Raw genomic sequence first — 12,106 nt, forward strand, 5'->3', positions numbered from 1 at the left:
AAGTTCTGAACAGGAGAATATGACATGGTTAAAAACTCATGGAAATAAAAGGAAGTGGTCTGCCTTTTAGTGTGAAAAATAAATAATTCGTGAAAAACAAATGAGCATATGCTGTGGAGATCTGAAAAAAAGACTGTGACCCTTAAAAATCTACAGATTTTAGAATTGAAATACAACAGCTTTCTAGAGTTGAAATATGACAGCATTTCTGTAAGCTGTTATAGCAGGTAAAGGCTATTGGCTCTATAGGCTAAGCATGTCTTCACAAACTGTCAGTCACAGCAGAGACCACTATTTCATGCCACTCCTCAGTGAGTCCTTCTGTAAGTCAGCTAACAGTCTCCTAATTTACTTTTGAAATAACACAAAGCTGATTCAAATAAGTCTGTAATATTGGATTAACCAACGTGCTGTGGGAATTCAGAGGAAATAGTGATTCATTCTAATTCAGGTGGAGGGCAGGAAATAACAGAATATTACCACAGGGTGGCTTTTATGCAGTTCTTCAAAGATAGGCAAATCTGAGAACTATCGTCTTGCTTACGCAACACATATTCATAGAAAAATTACAAAATGTAGATCCTCAGAAATAAAATCCCTAGTCCTACGGAAAACAACCCTAATTTCACTACTTAGAAAATAAGTGCCATTGTTAACACTGACTTTTTTGTCTATTTGCAGAGATATGCAAATTTATAATAAACATGCAGTTTTCTCTCTATGTGTGTGTGTGTGTATATATATATAGAGAGAGAGAGAGACAGAGAGACAGAGAGACAGAGAGAGAGAGAGAGAGAGAGATGGGATCTCACTTTGTTGCCCAGGCTGGTCTCAAACTTCTGGCCTCAAGTGGTCCTCCTGTCTCCATCTCCCAAAGTACTGGGGTTATAGGCGTGAGCCACCACACCTGGCCTAAATATGCAGTTTCCTGGCACATTCCTTACAATATCTTGTGAACATGGTTGCATCTTTCTGGTATTTACTTTCAAGTGATAATACATCTTTATATGTTTATATCTTATTACCCAAATATCATTTTGTAGACATTTTATTTCCAGTTGTTTGTTAGTATGGACATGTAAGATTTGTTAAAATGTCTTTCAAAAGTATATATCTTTGAGTACTTAGTTGTATTCTTGAATGTTCATCAGATTATTATTTCATTTTTATTTTATTCGAGGCAGAGTCTTGCTTTGTAGCCCAGGCTGGAGTGCAATGGCACGATCTTGACTCACTGCAACCTCTGCCTCCCGAGCTCACGCTATTCTCCTGCCTCAGCCTCCCAAGTAGCTGGGACTACAGGCGCTCCCAGCTCATTTTTGTATTTTTAGTAGAGAAGGGGTTTCATCATGTTGGCCAGACTGGTCTTGAACTCCTGACCTCATGATCCACCCACCTCAGCCTCCCAAAGTGTTGGGTTTACAGACGTGAGCTACCGTGTCCTGCCCATCAGATTACCTTTTAGGAGAAATCCCTAGAAGTGGAATTGCTGAGGGCCGATACCAGAGTTACCAATGTTCTCTTCTCTCTATAATCTATTAACTTGTTCCAAGTATATCATCTTCTTCATGACATGTTACTGTCCAGCTACTGCACCATTTCTCTGTTCCACTTTCAAGCACAATAACCCTAGGTGTTTAAAGAATCTCCAATTCTTCTCCTTTCTCTCTTAAAACCATTCTAATTCGGCTTTCCCCTGAGCCACTCCATCAAAACTCCTCCTTTCCAAATAAGCAACCATCATGCCCCCCGACATATATACACATACACACATTGTGTTAAATCCAATATTAAACCTCATTCATCTTACTTGATCAGACAGTAACTTTTGAGATAGATGATCATTTTCCCCTTCCAGAAACATTTTCTCACTTGGATTCCAGGACACCACACACTCTTGGTTTCCCTTTCAGCTCACTGGACACTCACTCTGCCTCCTCATCCTATTGACCCACATTCTCTGGATGATCTCGTTAAGTCTCCTAGCTTTAAAAATCATCTCCTTGCCTATAAAAATCATCTCCTTGCCTATAAGTTCCAACTAGTATCTCTCGTCTAGTCCTCACCCTTAAACTAAGTAACAAATGTCCAAACTCATGCACACTGAAAACTTACCATATCTATTACCAACTCCTGATCTTTATTCCTCCTGCTTTAAAAAACAAAACCCCACCCCAGTCTTTCCCTTCTCTGTAAATAACAATGGCCACCCCTGCAGCTGCTCAAGCCTAAGACCTTAGAATTCTTCTAAATCATTCTTTATCTTATACCACCTTCAGTTCTTCAAGAAATCTTATTGTCTCTATCCCTAAAACATATTAGAATCTAGACTCTCACCACTTTTGGCACAGGATTTTTTTTGACCCCTTTGTGGGATCATGACAGGGATGCCCCATTTATTCAGCCCACCCCATTTGACCTCTCATGGGAGGGACCATGTAGGCAAGTAAGTACAGGAATCGGCCAGTCACTTTAGTGCCAGCAATACCAAACCTCAAGGCCCTAGAAGGCATGTTGCAATGCTCTCTTAGCTCCACCATCTGCAGACAGCAGTGTGTTATCAGCTGAGTGGGTCCTTTGCCTTGTCACATGGAGTGGCTGCCTTTCACCAACTAGGGCAAAGGGCCAGTGTGACAGTCTTTTTGGGTACCCTCACTTGGTGGGTCCCGAATTCTTGTCCAGTGCCCAAGAAGAATGAGGTCACACAGACCAATTGAAGGATGGGAAATGTGAAGAATTTTACTGAGCAATGAAAGGGGTTCTCAGGGAAGAGGGGAGCTGGAAAGATGATGGGCAGGGCAGGTCACTCTCCCCTGAAGTCAAGTTGGCTCTCTTAACATCCAGCCATTGTCTCTGAAGTCAAGTGACCTCTCAATGTCCAGCTGTTTCTCCTCTCTACCAGCTGAGTCTGGGGTCTTTATAGGCACAGGATCAGGGGGAGCAGGCCACAGGTAGATTTGGAAAAGGCAACATTCAATTGGTAAAAGGACATTCTTCAGAAAGAACCAATCAGGAGAGAGCAGGCAAACAAGATAGAAGTTCTCACTTTGAGCCAGGTGTTTCAGGTTTTTGGGCTTGAAGCTGGGGCTTTGCCAGGGACCTGCCCCTGTCTGCCTAGAGTTTCTCTGCCTCCTGTCTCTATCACTTTTACTGCTCCTACTCTGGTCTGGTATTCCTTTCCTGAATTATTAAGAACCCCTAACTAGTCTCCCTGCATTTGCTCTTAATCCCTATGTCTAGTTACAACTCAGAGGCCTAAGTGATCCTTTTAAAATGGAAGTCAGGGCCGGGCACGGTGGCTCACTCCTGTAATCCCAGCACTTAGGGAGGCTGAGGTGGATGGATCACGAGGTCAGGAGATCGAGACCATCCTGGCTGACACAGTGACACCCCATCTCTACTAAAAATACAAAAAAAATTAGCCGGGTGTGGTGGCATGCATCTGTAGTCCCTGCTACTCAGGAGGTTGAGGCAAGAGAATGGCGTGAACCCGGGAGGCGGAGCTTGCAGTGAGCTGAGATCATGCCACTGCACTCCAGCCTGGATGACAGAACAAGACTCTGTCTCCAAAAAAAAAAAAAAAAAAAAAAATTGGAAGTCAGATCTTACCACTCCTCTGCTCAAAACTCGGTATAGCTCTTCCATTTCACTTAGAGTAAAAGCCAAAATTCTCCCAATGCTCTATAAACCCTGAACTCAATGTTACCCTCTAATCACCCATAGATCCTCTCTGATTTCATCCTCTACTTTTTTCCTTCTAGTTCACTGCTTCAGCCCACCCAGACCTACTAGCAATTTGGTGAAGGAACCAGGCATGTGCCTGCCTCAGGGCCTTTGCACTGGCTGTTCCCTGGGTCTGCAATGTTTTTTCATCCAGTGTCTTCATAGCTCAGTCCCTTGCTGGCTTCAGGTCTTTGCTCAAATATCACTTTACCTCTGAGGTTCTAAGTGATGTCCTCTTTTCAAAGGGCCTCCTCTCTTCAATGTTTACTGTCCATTCTCTGCTTTTTTCCCATAATATTTCTCTTCTTCTGATACATTTTTTATTTGTGCAATTTGTTATTTTTTGGGACCCCAAAATGTATTCATAAGTGCAGGAATTTGTATCTAATTTGTTCAATACTGGAAGAGAATCAATGTTACAGATACATATTTAATGCTTTTAATCCAGATCTCCAATTTGCTTCTAAAGAAATGAAGATACAGTGTTTAAATAAGTAAACAAGCTATGGAAGGATGGCTCATGTTGAGGCCACAGTATTGACAAAGCCACTGAAATGCAAGAAAGCAAAATGGTGCGCTGGATGCCAGGTGTTTCTGATGTATCAAGGATGGGATACAGGATCTATTTAAAATAGGAACACATAAACGGAACAAGGCAATATTTTAATGGAAAGCACAAAATCAGTTTACTCCACAATAAGAAAGATGATGATGAAATGAAATGAAAAGAGAGTTCCACACGAGGATACTGACTGAGGTACTGGGACACTTAATGAAAACTTTCACCACAAAAAAGTTGACAAAGTACTATAATCTGTTGGGGATGGCAGCTGTCTTTGAAAAGGTAGTGAAGGCTCTGGCCACACCACCCTGAATGTGCTGGATCTCATCTGAAAACGTGATGAAAACGATGGATTCTTCCAAGAAAATTGCACATATCTACAAAGTTTGGAGAGTCTACCACCTCCTGAAACCTATTCATGAACCACCATGGGCCAGTCATTAAGAATCTCAATCAAGATTAAAAAAAGAATCCTGGTTAAGAAATATTATTTCAGCATGATAATCACTTGTACAGAAATGATGCTTAGATAAGGATGTGGGTGGTTGTAATATTGAGTTATAACATTTTGCATAGATATTTTTTCTTTTTAAATTGCTCAGACTATTCTCCATAACAATTGTGCAAATCTTTGAAGCTGAAGTTTATTCCACTAAAAGATAATTCAACCACCATATCTTAAATGTTAAATAATGCGTAGAATCAAGTATCCCAAAGTCAACTCAGTGAACATTCAAATTGAAAACTCCTTGTTTTAAGCTTGATATCAATACCATTATGAAGTTCACAAGATAATCAGAAGGAAGACTATTTAGGTACTGCTAATTTGATTTTTTTTTTTAAATTGAAATTGGCAAACATTCTATCCAATCTAAGCTATGGTCTGTCTTCTGTACAACTTTATCATTAGGCATCTTTCATCTAAATAATTCAGTAAAATATTAATGAGTCTTTGCTTTTCTACCAAATATCTCTTCTCTCTGTACCACAGAATCCAGAAATAATTAGTGGGAAATTCAGCTTGAGTAGTTTTCCTTGGTCAGATAGGTCTCTAGAGAGAGGTGTGCTAAGCAAAGGGAAAAGCTCTTATTTACGTCCTAAATATAAACAGCTCTTTATTCACTGAGGCCATTCTTTGCACTGTAATAATGCTAGTGCAGAAAACTCTCTTCTCCGAAATCTATTCCATATCTGATATCTGATGCCAACCCCTATAGTGATAAAGGCCACAGACACAAATCCAGAAGCACCGAATCTAAACAGTCAGTCCTGAGAGGTCTCTCTGGTTGGTTTCTTTTCCCTGTTGCCATTCATCAGAGGACGAGTTTACCAACAGCCATCGACCAAGCACATCCAAACTGGATCCAGGCCAAGAGCAAGCAGCATTGTTGAAATCTGGGCAGCAAGGTGGAAGGGTGGCCAGGGCGTCAGCTGGATGAAAACATGCGGGGACTGCTGGGCAGCAGCTGGAAGAAGTTTGGACATGCTGGCCGGGAGACATACGAGTGGTTAACCAGCGAGCCCAGTCCGCCTCTCTTGGAGACCCAGCTGCAGGTCTGTACTTATGACTTAAGTCTTTTCTTCCCCAAAACATCTTCATCAGTTTTAAAATCAACAATACCTATGGTTTTAGGATCTTAAAACGTAGTGGCAGCAATTTTGTCTTACAGCTATAACAAAAATATGAATTCACTGATTGGCTTGGTCTAAAGGCAATAATTTGAAAGTTATACTTTTTGGACAAGGTTATACTTTTACATTCAAGTAAAACTTGGCACACCTGTATCCTCCTAAGAACCCTTGATATCTGAAATATGTGGAAGAACACCTGAAACCAGGGGTCAACAGAAGTGTTACAACGGAAAAGCCTCGGTGTTACAACTTCGTTCTTTGCTCAGAGTGCAATGTCTACATATACAAAAATAAGAGCCTCTCTTTGGTCCTGGCTGTGTATTAACCACTGTTTTTAAGTGTTAGCAGAAACCATGCATCTTACTTCAGGTAAGACAGCAGGGGGTTAAAGAGATTTTGTCTCTCACTAAGAAATGCAGCAGCTGCTTTTGCTTTGCCTGGCAAATCACCGGTGCAGTCTCCGTAGGAGGCAGCATTAAGGACAAATATTTGTACAAATCTAAAACCTAAGAATTAATTTTATAATCAGAGGAGAAATGAGTGACACTGCTGACAACCCAAGAAAGAAGGAAATCAAACTATTTTCTTGCTTTCTGGAAAACCAACTGGTGAGATTAGTATTTAAGTTCTCCAAAACCACATTTTACAGAAAAAATACATAAATATATATTGATATGGATATTGAGATATCCTTTAGCAGTTACACCTTTAATTGGACATTTCTTGAAAATATCCCCTGAACAACAAATCCCTTTAGCCAATATAAAATAAACATCAGAAAAACATTAAAAGTTAAAAAAATAACTTTGAGGCGGGTGAGCAAATTAGGATTTTTGACTAAAAAAGACATCCTTTCCACATTAAAAAAAATCCAACAATTTTAAGCAACATATCATAAATAATTAAATAAGCAAATTAAGGATATTGTAATGAATTTGTCCGATAGCTCTGGGCTTCTCTTAACTGGAAAAGTCCTTTGTCTCAAAAAATTGTCCTAGTTTGCTGTATAAAAGTCTTCTAATGCCACTTTCTATGTGGACAAATTTAAATCAGCCAAAGGAAGTACTGATTACAGCAGGGACTGTGGTATTTCTCCTTTCCCGAATTTTTGCAACTAGTATTGAGAATACCTTAAGTAGCATAACTATAAACAAAGAATCTGTAACATAAAACCTTTTAAATAGAACATCAAGTATCTCTATATTCTATGCCTACTAACTATCTAGGATATAAGAGAGAATTTAAAATTGATGGCCACAACTGATCAGAAACTGTTATCATCCATATTATTGATAGAGAATGAAATAAAAATAGATTATGAAAAATTGTCTATGCTTATCAAGGTTGAAATACTAAAAGAGATAATAGCCAAAGTTATTATTGAATTATTAAGCTAGTATAAGCTATTAAGCTATTATTTAAGCCTTAAAAATGTTAAAACTTTTTTTGGTGATTCATCTAGAGAGAAAAAACAAATTATAGTTAAAATGTTTTTACTCCAACTTGATTTCTTAATAATTGTAGCAAATTTATGAGTTCATCTACTCTTACAGTTTTTGTAATCAAAGTCCTTACTATGTCACAACAGATTTTAAGTTAATAATTCTGATATCAAATTAGATTTTATGTAAGAAACAGAAGGAATTTATCATTTAGAACAGTCACATATATAAACCATGAGACTTTTTTTCTGAAAATATGTATTTATTAAAATATAAATTTAGTTATGCCAGATTTTATTTTCTGGCCTTACCAATACATTTTCGATTTCTCTGATTATCTTTAATATTTTAGGTTTAGTAAACTTGACCGTTCAAGTCACTGAGATATATAAGTACTATCACCAAGTGCTTTATGCACTTTAATTCATTTACTTCTCATGTTAACCCTTGATAACAATGTTATTAATTCCATTTCACAGAGGAGAAAGCCTAGGCCCAGAGAAGGCAAGTGAACAGTCCAGAACATCATAGGAATTCAAACACAGAGCTGTCAACCCCCAGAGATGATGCTCTGCTTCTCGAGAATACTATTTTTATGTTCTTTAAGCTAAAATATCTTAATTCATATCTTACCAAGGACAAAATATCTGGAAATATAAATATTAAATAAACCATCTAATTTCAAGTCAAAACCACATACATAGTTGTAAAGTCTTTAGGGAATAACAAAAGATTATACAAACATCTAGCATTATAAAATGCTAGCTAGATAAACCAGTCTTTTAAGAGGTCATGACCAGCAAAACATGTGTCCTTTCCACCAAAATAAAGGAGTGAACCTCATCTCTCATAGTTTATTAGGGTGGTTTTTTTTTTTTTTTCCTTTTTTTTTGAGACAGAGTCTCGCTTTGTCGCCCAGGCTGGAGTGAAGTGGCACGATCTCGGCTCACTGCAAACCTCCACCTCCTGAGTTCAAGTGATTCTCCTGTCTCAGCCTCCCAGTAGCTAGGATTACAGGTGCCCACCACCACATTCAGCTAATTTTTTTGGTATTTTTAGTAGAAATGGGGTTTTACCATGTTGGCCAGGCTGGTTTCAAACTCCCGACCTCAAGTGATCCTCCCATCTCAGCCTCCCAAAGTGCTGGGATTACAGGCGTGAGCCACTGGGCCTGGCCTAGGTTTTCTTTTAAATAAGTAAAGAACTTAATATTCTGTTTGCTTATTTTAAACATAATTACAAAGCTTTAAAATATTTTCTTTTCCCCCATAGTAGATACTAACATTTACACTTGTTACTATGTGCTTTATAAAAGAGAGAAACTTTTTAACACTTCATTATTTCTTAGTAGCCTTATTAAAGGCAGTCTCTGTGCATTAGGAACAGTATTTTTTTTAACCTTACTTTCCTACTTTGCTGTTTAAGCATCATTTCATGCTTATTGTATTATTTCTGCCATCAGGAGCCATTATCATTTCTGTGAGCTAATATTATAAAATCAATACCTTTTAGGTTGCCCAAGAATTCATCTGTAATTCTTTGTCTTTAAAAAGGTAAAATGTTTGCATATTTATCCTACAAATTTTACAAAAACAAATTTAAAGAATTTTTAAAATCTCATTCATCATAAGCACCAACTATCAAATCCAAATTCAGTTATTTACATTTGACATGCATGTAATTTTTACATGTGATGTGAACACATAATGAGATTTTGTTCCAGAATTAAAGGATTTAAGTGAGTCCCACATGATCCGTTAGTGGCAATAAATCATAATTGCTCTCATTCTAAATAAGTACATAAATAGTAAGAATTTTCATTCAAGAAAATGAATAGCAGACCTACCAACTGAAACTTATTTCAATATTTTTACTTTTGTGGAAATGTTGTAAGACCTAATCAACGTATACTTTTTGACATTCTGAATTCACACTTTATTGTGTGAATTAACATTATTTCATATAGGCTTAAGCTCACTGGCATAAGTAAATAACAGTGATTTTTAGAGTGAGTAATAATAGAAAGAAGAATGAAAGATCAGAGGGAATTTCAGGACCTTAGAAATGCGAGGCCTTGGCCGTGGCTTATGCGTGTAATCCCAGCACTTTGGGAGGCCAAGGTGGGTGGATCACATGAGGTCAGGAGTTTGAGACCATCCTGGCCAACATGGCGAAACCCCATCTCTACTAAAAATACAAAAATTAGCCAGGCGTGATGGTGCATGCCTGTAATTCCAGCTACTCAGGAGGTTGAGGCAGGAGAATTGCTTGAACCCAGGGTGGTGGAGGTTGCAGTGAGCCGAGATTGCACCACTGCACTCCAGCCTGGGCGACAGAGCAAGACTGTGTCTCAAAAAAAAAAAAAAAAAAAAAGGAAAAAGAAAAAAGAAAAGAAATGCGAGGCCTTCTTTCCACATCTCCTAACTGGGCTTCCTTCCCTAACTCCAGGGCACCCAGTGGGTGAGCTCCACCCAGGAGGATGTGGAGCCCTTCCTGTGCATCCTTCTACCAGCCACTATCCTGCTCTTCCTGGCCTTTCTGCTGTTGTTCCTGTACCGTCGCTGCAAGTCCCCGCCACCCCAGGGGCAGGTGTTCAGCATTGACCTACCAGAGCACCCACCTGCAGAAGAGGTGACAGACCTCCTGCCTGGCCTGGCCTGGGGCAGTGAGAACTTCCCCTACTCCCCATTGCCCCCGGAGGCCACTCTTCCCTCCCAGTGTTTACCGCCCTCCTACGAGGAGGCCACCAGAAATCCTCCTGGGGAGGAGGCCCGGGGATGCAGTCCTTCAGTATGAAGAGGGCTCACATGGACTGGAAGGGCAAAAATAAACTGCTCTTGGGAATCATATAAAACATAGCTCTCCACCTTTAACAGAGCGCCCATGAGAAGAGGGAGAAGGGCCCCTAGACACAAGAAGCTGCTATTCATTGGCCAACCTCTGCCAATGGAGCACTTCAAGCTGAGGGCAAAGCTTGACAAATGCCAATCTAGTTAACCTATTTTCACATTCCTTAGGGAAAAGTTCCCCAGGTTCTTCTAAAGATGACTACACTCTCCTAAAATGTATAATACTCCTGAGAAAAAAAGGAAAGTTCTATGTGAGTTGAAAAAAAACACTGAATTACTAATGAGCAAAGGAACGGACTCTGAAGGGCAAGAAAAAAAAATTCTGGACCAGCCAAAGGTAACTACTTTTGCCACCAAAAATAACTTTTCTCCCCACACCAGGTTTTCAGGGTTTCATGGTTTGTTTCACTTCTGTATGAATGCTCCAAGATACAGAGAGAGTTCTAGAAGGAGTAAAAGACATCTCTAGAGCTGCAGGGGATAGCTGTGTTGTAAAGAACGGTGAAATATATTACAGTTTTAGCAATGAAAATGTAGATATTTGCAAACATTTTAATTAAAAAATAATAATAAAGCTGTCCAAAGTTATTTTCTTTGTAGTCACCTTGCTTATTTGTCTTCTGATTTGCTTCCTCAGATGTGGGAGAGATGTGGCTTAGTGACATGGAATGTCTCACACTAGGATATTATGGGTCATCTGACAGTGCTGTGGCAAAACAGAGAGCTTCTGCTATAACACATTATCTTATTAGATAGCACTTATTATCTTATTATATAACACTACCATATAATACGTCATGTATAGCACTGTGACTGAATTTTTAAGCTTCACCAAGCAACAATGACAGTAGAAATCAGGTTAACATTGGAAAGGAAAGGTCAACATTTTGGATTACATGGTAAAGAAAAAACTATTAGTTCCAATAGGGACCTTAGAGCCACAAAGTTCAAATTCTTGCTTTATAGACATCAAAGCTACAGCTTAGAGAGGTTAAGTGACTTGTTCAATGTAACATACCTCATAAGAGGCAGAGCCAAGAACAGAAGCCTGGCCTCTCTGCCCTGGGCAGAAGCATCTGCTACTGTGCCAGATGTTCTCCCCAGAAAATTGCGAAGGTTGAATTTCACCCCATGCTCCTGGAGGATCAGGGCTCTTAGAAGGATTAGCACAGTTGAGAGTAGAATTGATATTGATACAAGATCTCCCTCTGTGATTTTTCTTTTTCTTTCTTGAGACAGGAACTTGCTCTATCACCCAGGCTGGAGTGCAGTGGCACAAATACGGCTAACTGCTGCCTTGACCTCCTGGGAGCAAGTGATCCTCCCACTTCAGCCCCCTGAGATGCTGGGACTACAGGTGTGCACCACCATGCCCAGCTAATTTTTTATGTTTTTGTAGAGACAGAATCTTGCCTTCTTGCCCAGGCTAGTCTTGAACTCTTAGGCTCAAGTAGTCCTCCCGTCTCAGCCTCCCAAAGTGCTAGAATTACGGGTGTGAACCACCACGCCTGGCCTCCTCAGTGATTTTTCAAATAAGGAGACATAGGTGGGTATTACCACTTAGGAGGTACATCAAAATACCCATGGAGGTGACAAGTGAAAGCAGGAAGTGACCTATATAGTCTTAAACTCTTATTCAATGCTAGAATATTTTTGAAAACAATTTTTATTATTGTCACAATGCAAAATTCAAAACTAGACATTGTGTGATGGTTCAAAATGAACAAAAATGGTGACTTTAAAAAAACTCATTTTGGGGCTAGGTATGGTGGCTCACACCTGTAATCCTGGCATTTGGGGAAGCTGAGGTGGGAGGATCTCCTGCCTGGGCAACACAGTGAGACACTATTTCTATAAAAAAAAAAATTAACCGGGTGTGGTGGTGCACACCTGTGGTC

General features: G+C 39.5%; 1 protein-coding gene across 1 annotated transcript; it reads left to right on the forward strand.

The window, feature by feature from the left end:
* Positions 1-5,298: 5,298 nt before the first annotated feature.
* SMIM28 (small integral membrane protein 28) lies at positions 5,299-11,134 on the forward strand. The gene is made up of 2 exons (XM_030928373.1): positions 5,299-5,839; positions 9,808-11,134. Exons 1-2 carry the CDS (start codon positions 5,729-5,731, stop codon positions 10,153-10,155), a joined length of 459 nt encoding a protein of 152 aa, XP_030784233.1. The 5' UTR covers positions 5,299-5,728; the 3' UTR covers positions 10,156-11,134.
* The last annotated feature ends 972 nt before the right edge of the window (positions 11,135-12,106 follow it).

The sequence above is a fragment of the Rhinopithecus roxellana genome, chromosome 4, assembly GCF_007565055.1.
Source record: "Rhinopithecus roxellana isolate Shanxi Qingling chromosome 4, ASM756505v1, whole genome shotgun sequence".
Classification (NCBI taxonomy): Eukaryota; Metazoa; Chordata; class Mammalia; order Primates; family Cercopithecidae; genus Rhinopithecus; species Rhinopithecus roxellana.

Excerpts from the sequence above, each read along its gene's own strand:
- SMIM28 (XM_030928373.1), top strand. The coding sequence starts at position 5,729 with ATGCGGGGACTGCTGGGCAGCAGCTGGAAGAAGTTTGGACATGCTGGC. Across the intron at positions 5,840-9,807 it reads TCTTGGAGACCCAGCTGCAG|GGCACCCAGTGGGTGAGCTC; the intron begins GTCTGTACTTAT and ends CCCTAACTCCAG.